This window comes from Pan paniscus, chromosome 7 (assembly GCF_029289425.2).
Source record: "Pan paniscus chromosome 7, NHGRI_mPanPan1-v2.0_pri, whole genome shotgun sequence".
NCBI lineage: Eukaryota > Metazoa > Chordata > Mammalia > Primates > Hominidae > Pan > Pan paniscus.
Genome location: NC_073256.2, coordinates 150,173,526 through 150,201,428, shown reverse-complemented (window position 1 = coordinate 150,201,428; position 27,903 = coordinate 150,173,526). Strand labels below are relative to the sequence as shown.

Sequence of the window (27,903 nt, the reverse complement as noted above, 5' to 3'; positions counted from 1 at the left end):
CAGAGGAAAGTTATAGACAAGTGGGGACAAAAAATCTACAGGAATAGTCTTAAGTAAAAATAGCTATCATGGGTCTTTTTATAACTTTTTTTTTTTGTAATGAATCAGGCCTCTCAGTATGCTTGGATTATGAGTTGAGGAGAGTCAAACTACAGTGGAATCTGTGTTATTAAATGGAAAGGATTCTCAACCAGCAGTAGTCTCTAAGCAATAAATCAGTAAGAAATGTCTATGGTTTTTGCCCCTGAAATAGTTTCAAGCCTTCCCTATCATATCCACTTGAGTTTTTAAAAAGCAACTTCATAAAAATACAATATAACTACAATCAAACTGTTTTTAATGTATCTTATAGGATAAATAACTATTTTTTAAAAATCTGTGCTCACTAGTTTTATTTATCACTGAAGAAGAAAGCTGAGATACAAGCGTCAAATCCTCGACTTGTATTAATTCTGGGGAAAGTGGTGATTTAGGGGGTTTTATACACCCAGAAGAATCTCCAGATTCATGTTTGCATTTCTTGCTGCGAGCCTTCCCTGAAGACAAAGTTGAGGATAACAGTGCAGGTTTCTGAGTGTTGGCAGAACTGCTAATGTCAGCTTCATTTTTTTTCTGACTTTGAGGTTTAGGTGAAATCGCCTGAATAAATAATAAAAAATTGATATTTTTATTTTGGCTTCTTCATTCTTGTTCTTGTATTCTATTTTGACTGTTAAGCAACTTTAGTATCCAGAAACATTGTTAAGCAACATATAACATTTCTATTACAAATGAAAAACCAAAAAGAACCCCACAAATTATTAACTAAAAGTTGAATAGGCTGTCTTTAAAGGGATGCTGTCAACTTTCAGTCTAAATTCATTTTTTAAAATATATTATTCATAATATTTTCGGAACATAAAATGTTATCTTACTGGACAAATATTTTCAGTATTAAATAGAAATATACCCCTTTAGGAACCATAATTGCCAATGACAATAATTCGAAAAATAAACAGCATTTTCATGTTTTAAAGGATTAGAGGAATACATTTAAGCTTTTGATTTTAGATGTTTTCTTATAAAATCTTTTCTTTTAAGTTGAATGTGAAGGTCTAAGTAGACAGATTCCCTTTAAAGAAAGATCTGAACAGGAAAAACAATGACCAAATTAACAAAACATTATCTTTAACTCATTTTAGTGCTGAAAGCTAGAGTTTCATAAGCACAATGCATCATGAAATCAGAGCCACCAGCAATATAGAGTTAAAAGACTAAAAAACAATACAAAACAAGCAACAACAACAACAAAAAAACCAAAGAGATAAAGTGTAAGTTAAAAACATTGGATTTAAAAACAAAATACGTCGCATTCTTAGATGAGAGTTTTTACCTTCTTCCTGCCAACTGATACTTTTAAAAAAAAATTAGAACTTTGTCAGTTCTTTCATAAAAGATCATTTTTATTCATTTGGCTGTAAAATTTCCTACATATGTTAAAATATGTGTGAATGTGTCCATTTTTCAAAACAAGAGAAAATAGCTACATTGGATGAATTTGCAATCTATGGTTCTGCAATACCTCTATCTCTTTCTGATATACTTATCTGAGAGCAAAATATATAATATGCATTTTTTGAAAATCTATTCTACCATAGGCCTTTATAAAGAATCAGACTGCTAGCACTATAAACAACATGCTTGTCCCCAAGAAATCTTTTTACTTCCATATCTTGTGGAGAATAACTATCAGGTCTGCTGTCTGCAGTTCTCTGGAATATGAACGATCATTTTCTGGGGACTAAATAAATAAATAATTCTGTTCCCACTGAGATACAAGTCAAATTTTGCTGGGGAAGAAAAGTGCATATTTGGTATTAAGTAGGGCACCTTGAATGCTCTATAGACAGCATGTTGGACATACCACATAAAAGGCCTGGTGTCAAGTGTCCCATTCATTCAGTTGTCATCATTTCTATTATTGAATTTACTCATTATAAATGTGTATAAGTGCAGATTAATTATTTGAAAAGGTACTTCATAAATGGATAGTATTCCTAACCTTATTATAAAAGGTGTTGCCAGAAAAGTAATTAGAGCCATTACTTGTAAATAAACAATTTTATTGTTCATCTTCACATATGTGAAAGACATCACTACAGCATCCATTACTCTCAAGTTACAAAGTTATAAAACAAGATTTTAAAACTTAATATCTTGATAAGGTGCTTAACTTCTAAACAAGGAAAAATTAACATTGTTTTTAAAACTTACTGAGTTATTATGCATCTAATGCAAGTTTTATCCAAAAGTAAATATAACATGACATATCCCTAATACAATTAAATAATCTATAATTAATAAGCTGAGAATTGGGGTTCAAGACCACAGTTTGAATTTTTAAAAAATATAAATAAGTCCATTAGCACAGTAAGTTTTGACTACAGGCCTGTTATCAATCTATGTCATGAGTGACATTACTTTAACTCATTAGGAAACAGAGGTTAGTAACAATCAATACCTCTCCTTTAGGTCTATTGCTGATACCAATTGAGATGTAATTAAGAGCTTTATAACTCGGCTTTTTAACTATGAAGCGAGGCTAACACATAGGATAAAAATAAGTGTTTGTTCACAAAACATTTTCACATTGAAATCAACCTGAATGACAAGTAGAAAATGAGGGAATGGCATGGTGTTCCTGAAAATCTAAAATAATTTACAAGGTTTTCATTAATGATTGTTGGTCTCTTTGTTACAAAACTGGCAAGGACTCTCAAAAGTTTTTAATTATGAAAATAGAAACAGCCGAGTTACACAATTTTCCTTTCTTTTTTAAATTCAATTTCAAAACGTGGTTTTCTGTACTTCTCTCTAAGACGGGTACTGCCCTCTACACTAACTTCCACATTTAATAAGTACTTTTCACAGTCACATTCACCTCAGCAGGATTGTGCATAATCAAAGATTGACATTGTAATGAATTTTCCAGAAACATTTTATTACCCAAGTCCCTGATTTATCGCATTCTGAGAATACCATAAACAGTGGTGAAAATACAAAATATTGTTATATCTGGGACGTTGAATATAGTAATACACAGTAAAAAAAGTTATTTAAAATTTGGTTGATATATTGACAATAACGGCAAAGACTTAACCGTTTGATGATCACAGAAAATCAGAAGGTATGATTCAATGACATATTAATCAATTTAAAAGACCCATTGATTTAATACAACATTAATGGAGGCACCAAAACAACGCATTGTTATCAAATCAGGCCTAAAATAACCCTGAAAAACTCAATACAATATCAATTAAATTTGGAATAGTTTTTAAAACGCATCTAGAGGAGAGCAAAAGATACTCATTTTAAAGTCTTCTTTATTAGGCTACTAATAAAGAAAAGTAATACAAAAAGGATATATTAAAACTACATTAAGGCTCAGATTTTAAAACAGGAGAACCAAGGAAATCCAGTTATGGCTATTACTGCGTTCTTATAGTCTTACAGTGCCTAAGAAGTTAAGCCCTTAGAGAATGTAAAAGCATGCACAGTTCATTATGTACAAGTATTGTGGGAATCTGAAGGTAGCCAAGGCAAAATCTAGCAACTGCAACCTTCACTTTTAAATTCCTCTATTAGGTGGTTTAAAGACAGACCCTTAATAGTTTTTTAAACTCTCTTTTTTTGTAGTTATTAAAATATACATCCTAGCAAAAATGTATGGCTCATTGATCAATTCATAAAACACATAGTCAGTCTAACAACACCAATTGTTACAATATAAAAGAAACTTCTTACAAAAGAAGCTTTATTTGATGTCAAAAAACCCTGTTTTAACTCACAAATGGAAAGTATTTGTGTAAGGGTCTTTTTGTAAGCTAGTTAAAGGTGATCCAGCTGGAAGCTTATACCCTGGGATGCCTGTCTCCAGGCCTTCAAATTTTGGAGACAAAGGCTTTAATGCCAGTCTATGAAATCAAACACTAATGAAGTCTGTAGTTATCTGTATACCTTGGAGAAGGCAGAGTTAAAAATATATCATCAATTAATTAGCTTCCTATTCCCATATCTGATCAAAAGGGGAATTTCAATTACGTAGATACTAGAGCTCCGTGATCATTCCAGTGGGAACCTTGAAAAAAATCAAATGCTACCATTTCATACCTGCTCCAGCATTGGAGCTGTTTCATTGTAGTCTTCCTTTTTTTCAGCACCATCCACCCCAACAGCTTTGGATGCCAACAAACCTTGAGAAAAATTGTACAGAAATTGCTTATTAGAAAAAATACTGATTTACACCCTAATTAACTTTGCAAAAATCTTAGCAGTTGAAATTTCCTATACTTTTTAATACGTAGGAAGTAATCTCAAATGTTTTCTTTTCAAAAATACAAATATGCTTAATAATAAGCCAAGGGACTGAATCAGAACTTGAGAGTTGCTTATACAGTTGTGTGTCTGTTGTTTAATATTACTCAATTAAATCACTGAAAACACACACTTGCACACACACATTTATTCTGTAAAAAGTTAAAATTCTGTCTTAATGTCCACATTAAGGTTGCTCAGGCTGCTAATACTTATAATACAGGTTTTGTCTATACAGCTATAAAAACAGAATAAGACAGAAGAAATCCTTCCAAACATCCAGAACATAAAAAAAGATTTTCTGTTGTTTTAGTAACTAAAAAAGCTACCAATTCTTAAGTTCATTTAGATCCTTTTAATCTAAGCTTTATGTGTGTCCAGTTGTACCTTACCTTCTTATAAGAGTTTAAACACAGATGGATCCATTTTATGTTAAGAGAAAAAGTGTGGGTCTTTCCTAGAACATCTGAACTTAATATTATAGTTCATTTTGTCATTTTGTCTATAAATGACAAAAATTTTTAGAAGTTCCAGTTTTCTTCTATGTATGTCACTAATTCTCAAATTTAAAAGACAGAATAGGCCAGGTGCAGTGGCTCACCCCTGTAATCCCAGCACTTTGGGAGGCCGAGGCGGGCAGATCACTTGAGGTCAGGAGTTCAAGACCAGTCTGGCCAACATGGTGAAACCCCATCTCTACTAAAAATACAAAAATTAGCTGGCGTGGTGGCAGGCACCTATAATCCAAGCTACTCGGGAGGCTGAGGCAGGAGAATCACTTAGACCCAGGAGGCAGAAGTTGCAATGAGCCGAGATCCTGCCACTGCACTCCACCCTAGGTGGCAGAGCAAGACTCCGCCACAAAAAAAAAAAAAAAAAAAGACAGTATTTTATTGTAATATATAACTGTATTATTAATTTGAATCCCAAGACATTAAAACTCTGCTTTAATAAAATATAGGCATTTACTTGGTTAAAATTCTTTGCTAAGCCTGTCAGGTAACCTTTGATGAAGTCTAGTTTATAAGCCTTGTTTAAGGCCACCCTGCTCATAAAAGGCCACCAAAATTCATTTCTGTGTCATTTCAAGGTTATCAGGTACCTTCAGTGAACCCCAGTTTATAAGCCTAGAACAAGTATTTGTTTTTGTTTATGGCCACCCTGCTCATAAAAGGTCACCAAAAATCATTTTTGTGTTATTTCAAAGTTGGCCACACAAAAACTTTGCTCCAAAGGAAGCATGTCTAACAACTGACAACTTAATAGTAAACAGACTACAGCAATTATACTACATACATTACAGAAGCTGTCCACAACATATTTAACAGGAGAAAAATGGTGCCCCCTCAAAGGCAGTATGATGTAAAGGTATCCATGGGCAACATGTCTTGACTTTATCAGACAGCTACCCTAAAGAAGTTAAGTGATCTAGGTAGGAATTCACATATTAAAATTATATTCTTGGGCCCAGCACAGTGGCTCATGCCTGTAATCCCAGCACTTTGGGAAGCTGAGATGGGAGAATCACCTGAGGTCAGGAGTTCGAGACCAGCCTGGCCAACACGGTGAAACACCATCTCTACTAAAAATACAAAAATTAGCTGGGTGTGGACGTACACACCTGTAATCCCAGTTACTTGGGAGGCTGAGGCACGAGAATCGCTTGAACCTGGGAGGCGAAGGTTGCAGTGAGCCGAGATGGCACCGCTGCACTCCATCCTGGGGAACACAGTGAGATTCCATCTCTAAATAAATAACTAAATAGATAAATAAATTAAAAAAAATATCTTCTTAAAGTAGTACTCAAACAAATTCTATATTAAGCAAAAGGTACCTAGTACTCAGAATGTACTTTAAAATAAAAAAGGCCGAGTGTAAGACAATGATTTTGATACATTTATGGTTAGTATTAAAACTGGTATTTAAGGTTAGGCACGGTGGCTCATGCTTGTAACACTTTGGGAGGCCGAGCTGGGTGAGTTGCTTGAGCCCAGGAGGTTGAGACCAGCTTGAGCAATATAGCAAGACCCCATCTCTATATTAAAAAATAAGTAAAAAACAACAACAAAACCCTGGTGTTTGTCCCAGTTTGAGATTTAAAAAAAAAAAAAAGCAAAAACCAAAAAACTAAATAGTTTGTTACAGTCTCATACCACATCAACTGTATATAAACAATTTTACAAAAACAGCTTCAATCCTAATTATATTCTGAACATATTTTTACATTACTGAAAAAGATACAGTACTGAATATTTAACATTTAAAGCTACATTCATTAGGTTTTTATTCTCCAGCTAACATTCTTAAGGCCCAATGAACTATTGAAATAAAAATAATTAGAAAATCAAGTTCTTCTTTTGCAGGAAACTGAGTAGAGTTATATTTCTAAGGACTATTCAAACAGGACAAATCTTGCTATTCAATATATTATATAATTATATCTTTTACTTTGTTTCCTTTCACACAGGCGGTAGAAATACTTTTTAATGCTCAATAGATGAAATAGATCACAAACTAAAAAGCTGAAAATAAGGTACCACAAGTAGTAAAAGAAACAAAATAATTCACCCATAACATATGGATTTACATTAGGATATTACAGACCCAGTTTATTAAAATCCCTTTCCATTAATGGTTTGAGAAGGAAAAATAAAGCATTGCAATGTGTTCATAAAAAGTAATGAGACTTAAGAAAAACTACTTAAAATTAGATTTTAAAATGCATACTTGGTTATCTAGAGAATTTAAAAGCCCAAATATGATTAATAAAGTTTTTTCATGCTTTACATTCACATCAACTTACAAAAGTTATTAAATATAAACAATAAAATGGAACAAATAACAAAATAGGTACTTGAAGAGATAACTCTGACTACTTCTGCCTTAAGAGGCAGTCCAAAATCTGTTATCTTGACCTGCTAATATTCCAGGAAAAAATGCACTATCCACAGAAAATGAGAAGAATTAACTGAAAGGAAATTATAAGCAAGTACCTATTAATTACCTATGTATTACTAACAGGCCCTCTTCTAGAAGAATACCCCTATGGGATAAAATTGCCCAATAAGAATGCATTACACTGCTTCAAGAAATTATTTAAACTTAGGTAAAAGAAGAATATCAAATAGTCATCAGTTCCACCCACCAATAAAGTTACAACTTTCCAGTATTCTATATTAGCTATAAAATACACAGCTGGTCTCTTCCTGCCAATACGAATAAGTAGAACAGAGCCCAGAGCTCCCTGGAATGGGAAAGGGGAACAAAGAAAGAGCAAAGTGGTTACATTCTTGGTCTACTTTTCATCCAGGTATTTCAAAACACAATCTTCTTGCTGGGACGAAGAATCAAATATTCTTGATATTATTATCAATAACATACTACTGGTCAATTCAAATTTCAGGATTTTTTAAACTTTTTAAATTCCTTAAGTTACAGAAACACACCTAAGCTAACTGAAATTCCAGGAACTCTTAGAGCCTATTAGAAACAGATCATGCACCAACTGCTGATGTTTTTTTCCTTTATTCCCTTGACATTCTGTAGTTTAAAGTCTAATCAAATTCAATTTGTTTGTGACTTTGTTCCAAAAGTATGGACTACTAGTTTTCTAAGTAAAATTGTTTATTTCAAATCAGTATGCATAAGCCATATAATAATAGCTATCAATAAGGTACATGACATAATGAAAAATATGAACTGGGAAATTGTGTGTATATATATATTGCATATGCAATAGGTATATGTGTACATATATGACATATGTATATGTGTATATATGGAAATATATATGTATATCTGTATGTATATGTGTGTATATATGTCTATACATATACGTATTCCATATACTGTGCAACTATATTGTCAATGTCTACCTATTTGGAACCTCTGAAAAATGCCATCCTTTTAACATTCTCTATACAGAAATTGGGTTTAAAATCATCACATGGTGTGTATGTGGCAAAGTGAATAGAAAGAATGATAAATATATGAATTAAAGTTATCCAATAGCTGGTCCACATATTTAAGTTAGAACTCTTTAAAAAAATAGAGTGGAGAGAAATACATCAGAGCAGGCTGCCATGATCCCAGCCCCAATCCTCTCAGTAGTAAAAGGACAAAAAGACACATACAGATGAGCTTGATGAATTTAAAATATACCATAATGCCATAACAAAATTACTATTTTATATTAGTTCTCATTTATCTGTATAAACTATAAATGAAATTTACTGTAAAAAGGCAAGCCTGAATTTCAACTGTTGAAGACAATCTTACAATATCTACTGTCTTTTTGCATGACATAGTTGCAACATGAAATCAGAAATAGATGTAGAAAGATGAACTATTAAAAAGATTATCACACACTTAAATTTTCTAAGTAAATAAAAAGATCATAATGGTTTCACATTCATAAAATCTTATGCTCTGCTGCTGCTGTCAAACTGTAACTTATTCATTTGAGACTCCCAAGGGAAAGTGAAGAGAAAATCCCACCATGGAAGGGAAGGGTGTTTAGGCAACCAGTATTACAAACTTGAGGCACATGGTAAAATGGTACTTTTTTTCCCCACTACTGTCCTTTCAAGGCCATAGAGAAATAATGCATCATTGTGGGCTCAGCAGAGTTTTTGTGTTGTAGTTTTTTGTTTTTTTTACTTCTTTAAACGTTGAGCTTGAATATCCCAGTAAGGCATATGTAAGAGTATATTGATTGAAACTATTAAAGCAGGTTATCCAAATTGAAGGAAAAAAAGCATGATGCTGGAAAGCTGGCAGTTGTATCATGTCAGTGTCATCTCCGTCTTCTTTGATCTCGACTCCTCCAATAGTGTTGTTTCAATCTTTGTATCACAGGAGTTAGAAATACTATTCCACTTCTGCCCAGCACATAGCACTGGGTTCCATATTTTAAGGCAAAACTGAAGTCTCATGCCATAAGAACAAACACTTAGAGAACATTTGGCTTTCTCCAAGGTTAATAGTTTACAAGGAAAAGGTGTAACAGGTTAATTGATTTAAAATATTTCCTCTCCTGGGGCCAAGTATATCCTTTATCAGAGACAGGCATGAAAATAATATATACAAATGGAAAGAGACTGAATATTCTCACCTGCTAAAACCAATTATAATCACTTAGATGAACAATATAAATGAAACGGTGGTTCTAAACAATCCTCAGCTCCAGAGTCACCTTTCAGTTAGCTTCCTCTCTTCAGAAAATGGTCAAAATGTTTAGTTTACATTTATTCCTAAATCTGACCATGAAATCAAGCTTCTTCAAGTTGAAGCCAACAAACAAAGGTTTTTACAGCTTTATTAGGCCAAAGGCACTAAAAAAAGATTCTGTCCTTTTAATAAGAACATATGACTAAATCATGAAAGTATTTAAACTCCCCTTTCAACATACACTCAGAAAAGGTAAATATGTTCACAATTTCTTTTGAAGACTAGAATCACTAGGCTGAATAGACTGTGGAAATGGCAGGATGTAGTATGACCGGCCCCAATTCTAATCCTTCAATCCCCTCTTCCATGAACACGAACCAGGCTAGAATTTTCAGTGTTTTCTAACAGCCTAACACTGCTATTTCCTAAACTAAACTATAAGAAATCATATGGAAATAAATAAGCCCAGATTCTTGTGACCAACCTGAAGAGTAAAAATTAAAAAAAAAAAAAAAAACTTATATACTTTCACATCAGAAATTCAGAAATTAACAGATTCAGGAAGTAAATGTAAGTCAGACAGTCATCTTTCCAATATATATGGCACCATCCTTAAGTAAGACTGGTCAAGTAGAAGAATGTATAAAAAAATTTAAAATCTGAGAAACTGTGTCACCGTAAGTTGACAAAATAATTCTTCTAGAAACTACTACTACCACAAATGTAATTTAAAAATCACTGAGCTTTGTAGCATTTGTCCTTAACAACCCTCACAACATCCCTGTGAGGTAGGTAGAAGATATGTGGTATTTTTCACATTTTACAACAGAAAAAGCTGACGGTGTTGAAAGACATTGACCTTGAAGAACCACAAAGTAATTGTCTTTGTTATTAACAGGTCCATGACACTAAACCAAAACCATTTTACTTCATTAAAAATAAATTACTCTAAAATTAAACCTTCCATTTCCCCCCCTCAAAAAAAAAATCATTGTAGTTTACCAGTAATCTTGTTAAGTCGAGCTCTCTTTGCCTGAAACGAGTTGCCTTGATTATTTTTCCTCTTGTTTGATAATGTGCTCTCTGGCTGTGGAAAGACCATCTTTGGAACGTTCTCTACATGAAGTCCTACTTTCAACAGAACACATATATGAGAGTTTATCTAGAATCCAAATTAAAACACATGATTTTTTAATAGCAAAATAGTAAAAATGCTTTGCACATTAGTTTTTTTAATCTACTACTTGATACAGACCTTTGAAAAACACAAATCCCTCCAGACTAATATATTAGAAATAAAAGACTACTAAAGCAGTTATTCTTAAAGAAAAGCAGGAAGAAAATGACTTACTGCTTTTTCCATATTATATATTGAAGCATACACAGAAGCATTTAAAAGGTTGAAGAAAAAACACAAAACAAAAGAAAAAATCTCAAACAAAAACCTGCTATCAAGAAGTTATAAATCAAAATCTCAACCTATTTCTATTCAAGAATACTGAGGGCATCCAATATCAAGTAACCCACACTAGACTATAAAGTTTCAGGTCTAACTGTAAGATGCTAAAAAAGTTAGCCATCATATTATGCTAGGGACAAAAGCCTACAAATTTAATTATACATTCAAAATCAAAGGAAGCCAAGGGATTTGACTTTACTACATGAGTTTACCAGTGTCATAAGGAATTAACGTAAGAATGTATTTTGTACCAAATGTTTCACTAGATGTAGGCAGATCTTCCTTCTTCTCTACGTCTGGTGTGGCTATACAAGTTGAAGTTTCCTCCTTCTTTGAAGGTACTTTAAACCACTTTCTCTCATCTTTATCCTTATCTTTATTGCTGTTAGCGCTGGTTCGAGGTTTACTCCCTGTTTTGTTCTTGGCTGCAGCTGCAGCAGCTGCTTTGACTAAAGCTATCCAATCCTCCAAAGGAAAAACACAAAACATGTGAAGTATTAAAAATTAATTAAAATGTAATTACACTAATAAAAATATGTGTCACATTTTCAAAGCTACTTTCACAGGTAACTACACAAACATAAATATAGAGATAACAATATTTACATGATAGCTGAACATGGTAGGTTATCAAATTTAATAATCAAATGAGTTAGATTGCATAACCTCTCATAAAATAGGAAGCATATTCAATAACAGGTATTCCACGGATGTATTTTCACAGGAATAAAATCTAAAATAGCAGAGGAAACCTATGGCAGATATGGAATACTACATGACATTCTTAGTATTTTAGGGCTCAAATGTTGCATTCCATCTCTTTCTCATAATACAAAGGACTATAAAAGAAGGGAAAAATGCTATCTTGCAATTCTACAAAGATTAAAAATAGTGTATTCCCACCTACCAAATTACTATTCCTTATTAGGACAAATGTACAATTCAAATTATAGTCAATCTCATAGAAATCAAGAAAGGTATGATTTTTATTATTTTCTAAAGCTACTGAAGTTCAGATAGCAATTTATCACAACAGCTTAATAATACTGATGGAGAAGAAAAGAGCTCCACTGACCAAGGTAAAGCATTAACTGTCAAAACTCCACATTAACTCCCTATACAACATCCTAGGTCTCTGGTACCATTCTTCTGAGGTACAAATATTTATTTTTCCTGTGTTAATTTAGTTTGTTGCTAAATACATTTTACTATTGTATTTTTAACTAAAAATGCTTATTATAAAAAAAAGGTGTAAGGAAGTATAAAGTGTTCCTAACATTTTAATTTTCACAATAAAAATGTTTTTAAAACAAATATAAATATCTCTACAAAGTGAATCTGCTGAGACCACTAAGCTCTGTCAAATAGACTACCAGTTCAGATTTACTCAAAATACTTTAAATCCCTAGTCCAAGCAACTAAAAATTTCACAACATCAAATGAATTTAATTCACGGTTTACATTAACAAATATAAGCAAAATACGTTAATAAAATTAAGCAATGAACAATGTAGATTAACACTGCCTTAAAAATATATGGTGAAAACAATAAGCCATTAAAAAGAAAAATCTGTATTTCTAACTCTTTCTCTCATGATTGCAACTAACTGAAAACATCATGTGATTGCACTTAACACATTCAATCAACAATTTTCTATTGAATACCCTGTCCTATATGCCAGGTACTAGGCTAAGCATTCAAGCGACCGCAACTGATAAAAGACTGGTCCCGTCCATAAGGAATTCACAGGTAAATACAATTAGCTATAAGCTGTGACAGGAGATGTACTAGAGAAATAAACAAAATACTATAGAACAGAAAAGAAAAGATTGATTTTGACTGAAGAGAAAGACTAATGCAAAGCTTCAGGGAAAATGATAGATGAGCTGAACCCTAAACATAAGCAGGAATTTGCTAGGGAAAGGGGTAGTGGAAAAAGAGAAAAGGCTACTCCAAGCAAAAGGAAAAACATTAAACAAAGGCCAGGAGTAAAAGTGTACAGAAAAGTGAAAGAGCGATGAAAGGTTCAAGGAGCAATATGGGCAGCTAAAAGCAGTATGGCTAAGTTGAGCTTTCAGACTAACATTTAAGCAGTAAGAAAAGAAAGCACCATCAATGAAAAAAAAAAAAAAGGATTGAGAGAGAACAATCAACAAAGTGGGAAGAGAAACAAGAGTAAGTACAATCAGACAACCAAAAGGAAAGTGTTATATGCCACAGAGATCATACTTTTGCAGACCTATTAAGAGTAAAGCATTTAATCCTGGGTTCCACATTGCGGGGAAAATTTTAAGTTGTCAGAGTTGCTAGAAAATGTCAGAAGTAATTTCCATCCCAAGTTGTTTTCTACCTCCAATAAAGAAAAAAACTAAAAAGAGAATCATACTGCACCTTTTAAAATTTAAATATGTTTTTAAAATGCTTTTCAATCATATGACTTGCATGGGAATCACTGTAGCTCTGTGATTAAAGAATTCTCCCATTGTTTTGCTCTTTTATTTTTATGTTGATTTCTATTTTGTGTTTGCTTTTACGTTTATTTATACAAATTTATGGGATACATGTGAAATTTTGTTACATGTATATAATTAGTAGTGATCAATTCAGTGTATTTAGGGTGTCCATCACTCAAATATAATACATTTTTAATAACTATAGTCACTCTACTCTGCTATCAAACACTGAATTTATTCCTTCTATAGAAAAGCTTCATTGCTAAAAATAACTGAAGTGTGATCTTTCCATGAACTATAACTAATAATGATGTTTTCGAGCTCTTTGTAGATAACATAATAGAATATTGCACTAAAAAGGGCACTGTGTTTGAAATCAGAAACTTTGGGTTAAAGGAATCACTTCGCATAGAATGAGTAAAATTTTAAGTCACTCGATTCTCTAAGTTCTGAATTCTTCAAATGTGAAACAGAAATATTAGCCATACCTATGTCAAAGGATCTACTATGAGAATCCAACGAAACAAGGCACACAAAAAATGTTTTGTAAATATTAATAGCAAAGGACCTATAAGCCAACCATTAACACTAGTGAGTCACAACGTATATTTTGTATCGGCACGCCCTCAGGAAGAAGAAATGAGAGAAAAGGCAAATACTTCTGTTACAAGCTTCCAAATTAAAAATATAATGGCTCAATCTCTCACCCTGTAATTACTACTACTCTTATTAGGGTAGAAAACCAGAAGGAACAAGGAGGTATCTCATAAGATGAAGGAATCAATCCCCCTCCTATAATATATGTCAGTTTCATAGCTATTTATGTATCAACACTACCATTCCACACAAAATTATGTGGAAGAAGAAAAAACTGTAGGTAGGGAGAAAAAGAGGGGATCTTATTTTGGGCTGATAACATGTCTACCATTACCTTCTTTCCCAGTAAGAAAAATGTCTACAAATACAGTGTTAGAAGGACTACAGCTCACATTGCACCCACTGTAATATTAAAAGCTCTTTAAGGTGCTCAAGCTAACCTCTTAATGCAAGCAGAAGTTTATCCAGTATTAACCAACGGGTTCAAAGTCAAAAACAACAGAATTAAGACTTATTTAGGCTTAAGAATATTAATTACTTCAGAGGTTTGCATATACAAAAGTGTTACTAATGTCACATTTTAGACAGGTTCAGGAAGAGCATTTCCACAGTGCATTAATTTGTTGCACTACTCTTTGCTAGCTTAATTTAAAAATTATCTTTCTAAAGAAATTCTCAAAGTACTCAAAATTTAGAAGATATTATACAAGATAGGCCCCCCTTAGCTTTGCCCAAATAACAACTGATTTGGCATATTTCTTTGATGAAGGCAAGTCAAAAGCTTGTTGGGAAAAAGCAACTCATAAAATGAGAGTCATTTATAAAACACAATTCTACAAATATTGTTAACGTTGCAGTGATTAAGAATTATAAAGAAAAAAATGAAAAATTAAAAGAAATATACTACTACCCAAATATTATTTCAGTTGTTTTATATCTTGGCACTGATCTTAATGTTATAATGCATCATAGTGTGACTAAAGAATCACTACTTATTAAAAACAAACATCCATAACATCCAATAAATTTAATTTTTACAAGCTGTAATTTTACCACAAACCAAATTGGCTCAGTGTCCCACTTTGAAAAAACAAAGTTTTAAGGCAATAATATAATGTCAATTCATGAACATCTGATCAACCAGAATAACAAAATAATTGTTTTAAAGCAAAAAAAAAAAAAAAAAATTGAGACTTTTGTTTAAGCAGGTATATACAATGTTCCCAACCTTTTAATCAATCTATGTAGTAACCAAGAAATCACACCACTGAATGCTTAAAAGAACACTTTATTTATACATACATGTGGGAAGACACAAAGCCACTTCCTGATCAAAAGCATTTTCATTTTAAATTGCATTTACATATTAATTAGAAGAAATCTGCTTGCTAATCATTTCATAACTAAATTTTTGAAAACCAGGCAATTTAAAACAATCACACTTATTTCTTCATGAATAATTTTTTTAATGTGGTAGATATACATTTCTAGAGCACTAAATGTTTACACTTGACTGAAGCTGACCAGGTAATTTCAATACATTTCAAAATGACAGTTTTCACCACATGGTATGGAACAAATACGTAGCATATTTCCATATTAGACATTTTTACACACTACTTTCAATTTCTTAAAATTAATTGTAGGTCCAGGTGCTGAAAATCCCAAATAACAGCAGAATAGAAAAGAAAATATTTTAAATTTCTAATGGCACCTTTCTTTCCAGTATTTCAGAAAACATAGCCAACAAATGGAATTGTGGTTTTTACCTCCACCCAAGATTCTCCTTCCAATGCTTACCATCCATTCTTGCTTTGAGCAGTGACAAAGCATACAATACACTGCTTCCATCATATGACTCAGAGAGCCCTATCTGAAACAGCCTACAGAGTGTCAGGTAAGCGCCTTTTAAAGGAAGATGAATGACTATGATTTGTAGAAGGAAAGAAGAAGATAACTCAATGTAAATTTTTATATTAAAAATTTTTAACTTTCTAAATGACATTATATACCAGGAAAAACAAAACAAAATTAAAAAAAAAAAGGCACTTACCTCACTTCCCATAGACTGGTTACACGATCCAGCTGGGTCGATAGGACAACACCAGCTTAGTGGATGCTGGGATTTCACCTGGAACAGAAACTAGTGACCTATAACTTTAGCAGGTCTAAACCAAAGAAGCAAAAATCAAATGTATAATTTATTTTACAGTCTAAGCTTCCTCTTCTTGCTGCTATTTGGGGCTATCAGCACATAACCCTACAATTAGTTCATTTTTAAAAAATACACATACAAATATATTTTGATCAGTCACCGTTCAAGAAGATATCCCTTTGGGTAGCTAGGAATACTGAACACTCTTACCTGCCCCTTAGCATCCTCGGGCATGGCTTTAATGTGCATTCTTTTTAAACAACGAATTACTCCATCATAAAACTGAACTGTAAATGTTCCTGAAACAGGAGCAAGTCAGAATCATTAGAAAATATAATTCAAGTTTACAGCAACACTTGAAATCTAACAAGTAGTGACTTGTATAGATAAATGCTTTAGGAATGCAAAAACTACAAATGCTCCTGTTAAGGACTCCATCAAGTTTACTTTCTCCCTCCCTCTAAAAACAACTCTGAACTCCTGTTTCCCCTAACAAGTACACAAATTAAGTCTTGATAAGTTAGTTCCATGTAATTCTGATTTTTACTAAGAAATTTTATAATTTATTTTGCAGTAATTTAAATGTTTAGACTCAACATAGCTGACAAAAGTAAAATCATTACTTACAAAAATATGTAATATTTCCATAGGCATTACCATTTGCTTTTGAATGTTTCTTTCAAAAGAAGTAATACAGAGAAGGAGCTGATATGCAAAAAAGATCATTTGCCCTGGAAAGGATTATTCCTTGGGCAATAACAACAAACTGGAAAATAAGAATTGTAGTTCCAGACTTTAAAGGTAGAAAATATTTTACAAATCATCTAGATAAAAGTCTTCATAAGTAGCTCAGAACACTGAATTCTAGAGGAAGGCTAAATGCTACACCCAATGGCATTCACCTAAGTGGCAGGCAGCACAGCCGTAATTAATACTTCCAATCTCATCTGGTCATCCATGTCTTTCCCACAAACTCATCCTACTTGAAGGACTCAAGATTTTGTCTGTCTATTATGAAGCATATTCACTTTTTGTTACAGACCCCATGCTTTCAAGTCAATATAAGCCAGTACTATTAGAAGATATATAAATTATGTATAATGCCTACTTAAGGAAATTCAAATGTTTTCCTGTCATTTCCTAGAAAAATGTTCTTCCACCATTTCCCCAATGAAGGCAGAGTCCCATTTTAAGTAAACAGATACTTGGTCTTTATAAAAGAATTATAAGCAAGAAATGTGACAATCATTACTAATGTCCTTGGGGTTGGCACCAAAGCCGATAATATATATGTGCAAAGATTTTTTTTTTTTGGGTACTTTGAATAACACCATTTGATTTTATTTCTTTCTATAATTAGCCTAACGTTGAATTTCACAGATATAAAGATCTAAATTCAAGTTATGCAAACAACTGATCAGGCGAATAGCAAGGATGTAAAGACAATGGAAAAATTTTGAGAATGCCAAACTCTGTGTACACCTGGCACTTCCATCTTTCCTGCAACTTTCTGTCTTCCTTCTTCAATACAGCATTCCAGAAAAACTCAGCTTGCACACCAGGCCGTCTGGGCATTAATACCTCTCTGCCTTTGCTCATGCTATTTCCTCTGTGGTGATGCCTTTCTCCTTTCCTTATGTCTATCTCAACCCCAGTCCACTCTTCAAGGACCATTCCCAAGATGAAAACTTCCCCAATGACTCCAGTACACACTGACTGGCCCCTTTTCTTTGCTTCTATATGCTGTATTACAAATGCCTAAATGTTCACAATTGTTCATTTTGTTTTGCTCTTACACTGAACGGATGGCTTCTTTTGCCCTTCTGATTTTTGTCAAGGTGGGGAGCGGGCAGGCCTATCCACCACTTGGGGCATACAGAAATCACAAAATTAATACCTTTCAGAAAACAAACAGTATCTGCCAATATTTCACTATGTGTTCACTGAAACTACTCTGGAAATGCCAGGGATCACACTCTCTTCCACTAAGGTAAGCTGAATTTTCTGTATTAAATGCCTGTAGATGAAAGGGATAGAATAAAGAATGAGGGTGGTTTTGTTCTGAGTGTGTGCGCTATGTGTGTACTTGCATCTGCACACACACAGGGAACTTTAAGCATGGAACGAAGGTCCCAAAGCTCTTAAAAGAAACTGTTATGAATTAATGTAGAGGGCAATGACTGTTTAATTTCACTTTGTTTTGGGTACATCTTATTACCCAACAGAAGAGATTTTACTTCTTCCTTTACTTCCACAAATTGTTACTGACTGTCTACTATGTGCTAGGCTCTGGACTAGACACTCGGAAGCCAATGTGAATAAGACTTGGGAATGTAAGCTCCATAACACAGCTCCACAGAAGTGTAAGTGTACAGGGAAATACAGGGCCCACTAGAAAAGAAGAAACAGCCTGCACACCTAACAACTGAGATGTCGCTCAACTCTTTCTGTAGGGGTAACCAGTGGTAAGAAAACCATAGCCATATTCATGATTTCAATTCATTAAGACAATACATTGGATTAAGGTCTTTATAAAGTTATATCATGATTTCTAGCTAGACTACTATGATTTATTTTTTCACACCTAAAATTCCTTAATATATCTCTGTTTTCCTCTTCTATCTTCTCTTACCTCCTATTTTCTCTCAAGTTTGTTGTTAGATTAAATCCTCAGCCTAAAAACTCTTCCATGGCTCCCATCACCTCCACATAAAATTCTAATTCTTTAGCAAGATTACATGACACTTCATATACCAATCTTTGCCTTTCTCTCCAACCTGTACTCTAGCTATTCTATCACCTATAAACGAATCTTTCATTCTAAGCAACCTGCAGTTCCTTAAAATGACATGGCATGCCTCTCCCACTTGTTATTTTCCACATATTTCTTCCACCAGAAAAGCACTTTGATCACTACTTTAGCTAACTTAGTTGTCTTTCAAGACTCAGTTTAAAGGAAATGTCCCCTTACTTAGATTAAATGCCCTTCTTGCCAAGAAGCTGTCACTCAATGTTTGTTTCTTTAGTAATAACAATGAATACAGAAATCCCCCTTATCCGCGATTTCGCTTTCCACAGTTGCAGTCAACCGCGGTCTGAAAAGGAGTGAGTACAGCACAATAAGATATTTTGCAAGAGAGAGACAAGAGAGAGTGAGAGAGAGAGGAAGGAAGAGAGAGACCACATTCATATAACTTTTATTACAATATACTGTTTGATTATTCTATTTTATTATTGTTAACTTCTTACGGTGCCTAATTTATAAATTAAACTTTATCATTCATATACATGTACAGTATAGGAAAAAACATAGTATATATAGGGTTCAGTAGTTTCCAAAGTTTCAAGTACCCACTGGGGGTCTTGGAATGTATCCCCCGTGGATAAGGAAGGACTACCATAAGTGGTCAAGTTTAAGAAATAACTTTAGTAGAAAATTAATGTATTACTGAATTTAAAAAACACGTGCAAGTATTCCAAAACTTTTTTAAATGAGAAATTTGAATAAAATATTCAGGTATGTTTTCAACAATAATTTAATTATTAATTCTCACAACTTTCCAAATTAATGAGCATATGAATTCTGTTTTAAATTAATGATCTGTCCAACAGATTTCCCAGTCTTATGCAACACTAACATGCCTAATTTCTGTGCTACTTTCAACACTTTTGATTACTTAAGCAACTTTGGCTCAGTATCTAATATTCTAACACATGTCCACAAAAAGATACTAGAAAATTAACTCAATTATCTGTAGAAATTAATGACAGGACAGCAGGGAGAGACACAATAAGGGAAATCCTCGAACTGGTAAAAATTCCATACTCTTTCCTCAGAAAATATCCTATGTATTTCACTTGTGAATTGAACTGATTTGAGTTCCCCTAAATCTTTAACCTTTCCTCACACTCTTGGGTAGATGTTCATAAATATAACTTAGCCACAAACTAGAAACAGAGAAGTAGAAATAAAATGTATATGATATAAGCCTGTGAATTGAAAGTTGAAAAATTTTAACCAACTATTTTTGTCTACTAATTTAAACACTACTTAGGTAGCAAACCACATAGCATTTTATTCTCGATAACACATAACAAATCAAATGCTCCCGAAAAAGAATACTTACAGAAAATATAAAAGTTATACGTAATGATTACATAACACACACTAATTAAAATTTAAAATACAGTGAAATTTTACTATTAATCTAATTTTAAGTCTCAGATCATTTCAAACACATACCTTCTTTGTTAATTGCTTCAATCTTGGCAGGGTAATAGCGACAGTCTGTCCAACGAGCCAGAACTTCTTCTCCAGCTTTAAAATCCTATTTTAAACAACTTTTCAGATCAATTCCATGTATATTAAATAAGCATTTCTTAACAAAAACAGGCTTTTGTATAATTTAACAGAATCCTTTTAAAATATGTCATTACATAGCTGGCAAAACTAGCAAACAGAAAAAAACTTGCTACTTACAAAGAAATCTTCCTCATCTTTTAGCCCTTCTTTTCTTAGTGCTGGTCTCTCAAGGGGTCGCAATCTATTGCTATCCCAGTAAATCCACTCATCATAACGATGACTCCAGCGCTCAAAATGGACCAACATCTTGCCCTCCTCATAGTCAATTTTTTCAATTCGTGATGGATACCTCAAAAATCAAAATGCTTCATATAAAGAGAAAATCCTTATATTTGTTTATACAAAGTATTATACATAGATTTAGCTGAATGTTGCTTACCATTAAAACCATGAAGAAAACAATAAATATGTCCATATTTTAAAACTAACCAAAAAACTCTGCTTTATTGTCTTTATAAATGATCGTCCTCAAGATCTGAATAAACTCCTTGATACACTCCCAGTAGAAATATAAATGACTGCACTGTTTTGTGAAGTAATGTGGTAACATACATCAAGAACCTTAAACATATTCCTACTTTCTGACCCAACAATTCCAATTCTGGAATTATATACAGAAAACATTATTTATAATAACAAATAAAGTGGAAACCATCTAAATATATGGTTGGAAAAACTGAAGACTGTCTACAGCTACACAAACAATGATACATCCACTGAATGAAATATTATGTAGTCACTGAATGTGGTGCTTACAAAGAATTTACAATGTGGGGAAAATGTAAAAAACAAGAACTCTATTTAGCATAAATATAAATATGTAAATTTTGTCTAGCAAAAAATACATCAGCATGTACACTGTCTTTATATGGCATAAGCTCACTTTAATTCTTATTTTTCTGTATTTATCAATATTTTATAAAGAGCAACAATGATGGTAAGGCTCAGTAAAACCTTAAATTTAAAAATACAAAATATTTCATTGTTCTGTCTTCACATGTGGTAATTCTGTAATTCCAAAATAGGAATTAGTTAACTTAAAACCTTTTACAAGGAAAGTTGCTTCGTCATTCTTAATGTACTGTATTAAAATGTTAACAGATGACTCAATTTTTTTTAAAGTATGATTAAATAACATTCACAACTCAATAGCAGCACACAGTGGATGATTCAGCCATACAGTTTATCCCATATTCTTCCTAGCTTTTGCTAAATTCAGAATCTTTGTTTTCCCCGTGGAAAACTAGCTTTAAATATAAAGTACAATGGACTTTATATAACTTTGAAATGTAGGAACTGATTACTACCTACTTTATAGCTCAATCTTGCTATTCAGAGTTTTTCAGATATTTCAAGGATCATTCTCCGGTAGAGCTTCTTCGATCTTTGACATTCAACCCCACTTTGATCTAATGATATTGAGCTCTTGGATTTTCCTCAAATATATGTTGCTCTGTGTCAAGCATTCATGCTATTCTCCATTCTATTCTTTCCGTCCGAGCCCTAAACCACCCTTCCCTTCCTTTGTATACAAATCACTGCAGACTTGGTTAAACACAGAACTGCTTGTGTGAAGACTTCCCTAACTCCCCGGCTCCTGCTGCTCTGACAGCACTCATCTCATTAAAGCTGTACATCATCTCTGCACAGGTTCTCACTCAAACTGGGTGCTGAAGAACATTTCTATCTCTTGGAACACTGATATGTGTGGCACTAAAAAAAAAAAAAAAGAAAAAAGGGGTCTTCTCAAATAAGCTAGGGAATTATTGGATGAAAAAAAGTTAGGCTGCATTCTTTATTGAAAGACTTCTTGGTGCAGTCAACGAGATGCAGATAAAGCACTCAGTGTTACTAGAGTCAAGAAAACATGTAACCCCTTTTATCACGAAAATGTATTAACATTTCTTGAGATAGCAAATAGCTAAGGAAGATGAGGTTAGAAATGCTACTCTGGCCTGTGAGCTTCTGGAGATAAATGAGTCATGTTTACTTTTGTAGTCCCCAGGACCTAGCACCATGACAGGACACAAAACTGCTACTCAGGGAATGTTTGCAGGCGTAAGCAGCAGCTTTAAAGAAAGGCGGGAATGTCTGCAGGCGTAAGAAGCCGCTTTAAAGAAAGGCAATTTGCTCATTTCTTCAGAACTAAGAAGGCAGTTGACCCAATTATAGCCTTGTTAGATCTTAGTCTTTTGGGGGGAGTAAGTATAGGTGAGGGAAGACCTGTGTTAAAGGCATAAAAACAAGTAAACTTAGGAGATTAACATACTTCCTGAGGTGGACATGCCTGCCCCACCCACTTAGAATCAATCCTGTAATACTTGTCTTTTGCAGTGTTGCTCTGGTTTTGTTTTTGTTGCCCTGGTTTTTAAAACATAAAAATTGTCAATAGTATTAAGAAAAACCTAGAACAAGATTGTTCCTTATTTTTCAACATTCGCTAGCCACTGAAGTACTATAAAAAGATATTCTATCAATTGTAAAAATTGGTAAGTTTCCCTCAAAACATAAAGCCTCTAATTTCATGTGCTTAATTTGTCCTATCATTTACATTTTGAATAAAAAAATAAGGAGTTTATTCTTTAGGTTCCCTCATATTCTAAATCTATACAACTCTATATATTTGAAACATTTCTCAAAGTGAGAATAGTCCACAGTAACAGAGTTAAACACATCTTTATTTTCACAACATGACTTAATTCAGTAAAGAATCAGTATCTAAGTGAGTTCAAATAATTTAAATCTGGATTGCATTTTAAAGCGACTTACGGTTTTTCTAAAATATTTTAAATTATTCTGGCTGAGATGCCTGACGCATCAACCAAAATGAAAATTATGTTTTGGGGATCCTCTTTAGGGTAAGTCATAGCATGCTGTACTCTCTACATAAATATCTAGAAATTGGTATGTACAGTTGGGATGAAGGCCAAGAATTAAGTAACACAGATAGCCAAGATTCTTCTCTATTTTAATTTTTATCATGTTCACTAATCAAATTTTGAATCTTAAAGGTGTTAAAAATATTACCATTATCAAAAATGTCCAAATTTCTGTTCATTCATTAAACATTTATTTGAACATCCAAGAAGACTAAGGCACTTGCTGGGCACTATTGGTACATAAAAAGGAAACGAAACAACTCGGCCAGCCACCGTGGCTCATGCCTGTAATCCCAGCACTTTGGGAGGCCGAGGTGGGTGGATCACCTGAGGTCGGGAGTTTGAGACCAGCATGACCAACATGGAGAAACCCGGTCTCTAGTAAAATAACAAAATTTGCCGGCCACGGTGGCACATGCCTGTAATCCCAGCTACTCAGGAGGCTGAGGCAGGAGAATCACTTGAACCCGGGAGGCAGAGGTTGCAGTGAGCCGAGATCGCACCATTGCACTGGGCAACAATAGTGAAACTCCGTATTAAAAAAAAAAAAAAAAAAAAAAAAAGGAAATAACTCCTATCACTGATGGGCTTAGCTTAGGGTCAGATTAGGAGAAAGAGAGAAGAATCAGAATATTTACTATTGCAGGTATGTCAGGCTCTGTGTTTTTTACTTATTGAGTGCCAACTGTTCTTTCTATATGTTTTCTCATTTGATCTTGGTAATCATAAAAGGTATTGAAAACATAGTGTACATTTAACAGATGAAGACCTGTCCAAGAATACACATGGTGCAGCCAGTATTAAAAACCAAGACTAAGTGGCACAAAAGTCTGTACTCTATGACAAAAGGAGAAACGGGATAAGGCCCATCTAAGTGATTATTTCATAAATAGTAAAACTGGTAAGTGTATACAAAAACTGTATATAAGATGCTTTAATAGTCCATAGAAAATCTGGGAATTTACTGAAGGTTCTCGGGAGACGTTACTTAAGTTAGACTTGCTAGGGGACATATAGAATATAGACCTAATCAGCACAAAGTGTATACACAGAGCATAACTCATTTACTCAATGTTCACTTACTTAAAACCATCACATGACTCTGAGTTAGGCAAGCAGCCATTGAGGATTTCAAGATAAGTAGGATATGGTTATTTGTCCTCAAAGACCTCATGTTCAGAGATTGGAGGAGCACTTAAAGGAAAGAGTAACAGTCCTTTTGGCTAGACTACATGGTAAGTAGTAAAGCAGGTAAAGGAGACTAGTAAGACATCAGATGAGACTTGTTAGCCTGGTTGAAACTTGAAGGGCTTTGAAATAGCAAACTAATGAAACAATCCTTTATTCTACAGAAAACAGGGAGTGACTTAAAGTTGGTACTTAATTTGGTTACCAGTTACACCGCGAGAGGAAAAAAATCGTAATATCGAGATCTTTGCAATACCTGTAAAATGCATTAAATGGTAATTTAACATATAGCTTTGCACAGTGAAGTTATTTCTAGCAGATGGCTCATAGTAATAATGTTTTGATACACACAGTGAAGAAAAAACACTGCTGAACACAAATGTATTCACAAATGCCTCTGTATACTGAACTACAACAATATTATTTTGATGCACTATTTATGTTTTATTCTAATTGACTGTGAATTAAACATAAGATTTTTCTGATTGAATTTGGAAGCTGTAGTGTTAATGTTGTTGTTTTGTCATTTTTTAAAGGTTGAATCATAGGAAGCTGTTAAATTAAAGAATTGTGATTAGGCACAATCCCAGACATTTATGAGTAATTTGGAAAAATATTCAAGAAGTGGAAGACTGAAGTTTCAGATTTTAAAGAGTCAGAGATAAGACGCCGATAACAATGATTAGAGATAAAGAGAAAAGAAAATAACCATAGCTGACATCTCTCAAGGGTTCAACAGAAAGAGATGGAGAGAAGGCAACTTCACTGAAAGTAGGATTTCTCAGTGCCAAAATTCTACATAGAGCTCTCTTACCCTTTAAATATTACTGCAATATACCATAAAATTTCTGCTATATCCCTTCCCTAATTCCACTTAAAACTTCATGCATTGTTTAAATGTTATCTACTTGTGTAGAAAATAATCACCTCCACCGCTGAGCCTATCTTGCTCTCTCGTATGTCTTGTATACTTGAATCCCAGGAAAGAGTTTACCCTCAGAAAACTTAACAAGAAAAATAATTCATTCTAAAATGGATTCTTTATTGTTTATTTGGCTTAATGGAAATGAAGAGCATTCCAAAATACAGAAGACTTTAAAATGATTCTTGCTGAATTCAACAGAATTTTCACATACTCAATTCTACTAATCTCAACTGATTTCTTGAGACACTTTCTGAATTCGTGTGGGACCCTTTTGAATTAAAGTCCTCTAATGGCCAAGTCAAACTGTAGCCATAACTAGAGTAGAGCAAAGCCATCACTAAGAATAAAATTTTTTTCACCTTCTCTAAACTCCTATAGCATATTATTGTATTATCTGATATGTTGTCATTTTAACACTATGACTCCCACTTGTACAAGACTCTTCAGAGAGTGGCAGTATCTACAGATTCTGGACTAACACCATAATCTCATAAGAACAGAAACTGACCAAAGAGGTTAGCTATACAGTAAACAGACATTATCAGTTCCCTGTTGTATCAACTCTTAAGTGTTATCAAAACATAAATATGTTTTGCTTAAAATTTATTTTTACATATTTTACAGAAATCTAAAATGGGAATTATTACCAGTGAATTCTTATTCTGGCTCACATTATTAACTGTTTTACATGGGCAGGTCTGGACTCACCCACTAGATCAGGAGACTGAATTCCCTGAGGCTGCATGCAAAATGCTATGTGCTTGGTGTAGATGTATATGGGTATTCTTTTGAGGTGAGAATTCCCAAGTTTAATCAGATTTTCAAAGTGGTCCACATTCACAAAACCAAAAACTTTTGAAAGACAAGATGATTTATTAACTCAAACTGTCAGCGCTTCATTATCCTAGGATAAAAGAGGGAAGCAATGGTGGGCATGCAGCTATGCCAGAAATATAATCTGATGGATTAATTTTAAAAATTTCTTTGCATTCAACATAGGAACATTAATACAATTAAACATCATTTGCATTTAAGGAATTCATTCTGATTTATCTTCTAATTTAAAATATATATCCAGATTTCTAACTGTATTGATAAAAAAAAAAAGTCAACCATGAGAAAATGACAAGGGAAATTAACTGATATAACCTAGAATCTCCTGCACTTAAGATAGAGTTGATAACTACCTCAATGACAGGTTGCAATCCACCAAGCAGGGCCAGAATATGCTGCCAAATGCCCTAAAGACCATGAGAATTCACGAAAAGATTTAGGATTTAACTAATTATTTGAATAAGCACCATATCAATCAAAATGGCAACATAATTTTATAAACTGCCTCAATAAGTTATTCAAATTATGTATTTTAAATAATCACTTTCTTGTTTATATGGATAAGCCAATAGGATGTCTAATTCATGTAAATTTAGAAATTGACAGTTCCTCATTCATTTCACTTATTCAACAAAGAAAAAGAAGTAAGTTAACACAATTCAACATAATGATAGCTAGTATAATAAAGACATTATGCTAGCACACAGAAAGAGTATCTGAACAAGGATGTTCTCTTGGACAAGGCAGTTCTTTATGTTTTAAAGGATAGTATGTATGAAATACACCTAAAATATGACTTAAACATAACTAAAATATTAGCAGAATCCTAGGGATCTAAGACTAACAATTCAAAATAGTTTTGTGGATAAGAACTTCATCTATAACTATGGTAGTCATAAAAATGACTAAAAGATTAGAAGAACTAGAAATAGAAGGGTAAGAGCTGTCTTACATCCAATTATTAGTGAGAGGATTATTTGCCAAATAACAAAAATTAACACAGAATGTAACCCAAAGCAAACAAAATATTCTTGTATCCTAGTTACCCTTTAAAAGTTTTAGTTTCCTGGTAGCACTTTAAATTTACATTAAGCTTTATAGTTTTCAAAAATGTTTTCCCATTCACCCATTGATTATAACTGTAATAACGGTATCACATACTACAATTACAGTATTTTAAATTCAGCACTTTTGGATACTGCACGTTCATTTGCTTCATACTTTAAAAACAACAAACCGAAAGCAAAACTCTCTTGATTAATTCAAACTCAATATTCCACAATGCAATGTTAATACAAAATAGTCTAAAAATTTCAAATCATTCAGATGATAGCTCATAGGTCAAAATTATATCTTCTCCAACACTGAAGTTTAAGAACCTCATCACATTATTTCTCAGGCCTTTTCAGACCTATTGATCCCCATAGTACACATCTGGCATGAGCTGACAGTTCACCCTGCTTCCTACTTGTCCACAACTTCTACAACAAAGAGAAGAACAGAATTAGCTATGTCTTCTCTTTT

At 33.3% G+C, this 27,903-nt stretch overlaps 1 protein-coding gene across 21 annotated transcripts in view; it reads right to left on the bottom strand.

Moving 5' to 3' along the window:
• The window catches only part of PHF20L1 (PHD finger protein 20 like 1), a 74,524-nt gene that overhangs the window by 34,559 nt on the left and 12,062 nt on the right, over positions 1-27,903 (bottom strand). For 4 of the 21 annotated variants that reach the window (XM_055116969.2, XM_055116968.2, XM_057303094.2 and 1 more), the window contains exons 3-9: positions 20,671-20,842; positions 20,434-20,518; positions 16,401-16,489; positions 11,236-11,449; positions 10,528-10,653; positions 4,153-4,235; positions 387-639 (exon numbers count right to left, since the gene is read on the bottom strand). In XM_055116969.2, the coding sequence (XP_054972944.1) occupies positions 387-639; positions 4,153-4,235; positions 10,528-10,653; positions 11,236-11,449; positions 16,401-16,489; positions 20,434-20,518; positions 20,671-20,842 (1,022 nt within the window). Of the gene's footprint in view, positions 1-386; positions 640-2,085; positions 4,236-10,527; positions 10,657-11,235; positions 11,450-16,088; positions 16,179-16,400; positions 16,490-19,161; positions 19,286-20,433; positions 20,519-20,670; positions 20,843-27,903 lie in introns of those variants that run through there. The other 17 variants (XM_034966624.3, XM_063606909.1, XM_063606910.1 and 14 more) reach the window with 8 other exon arrangements.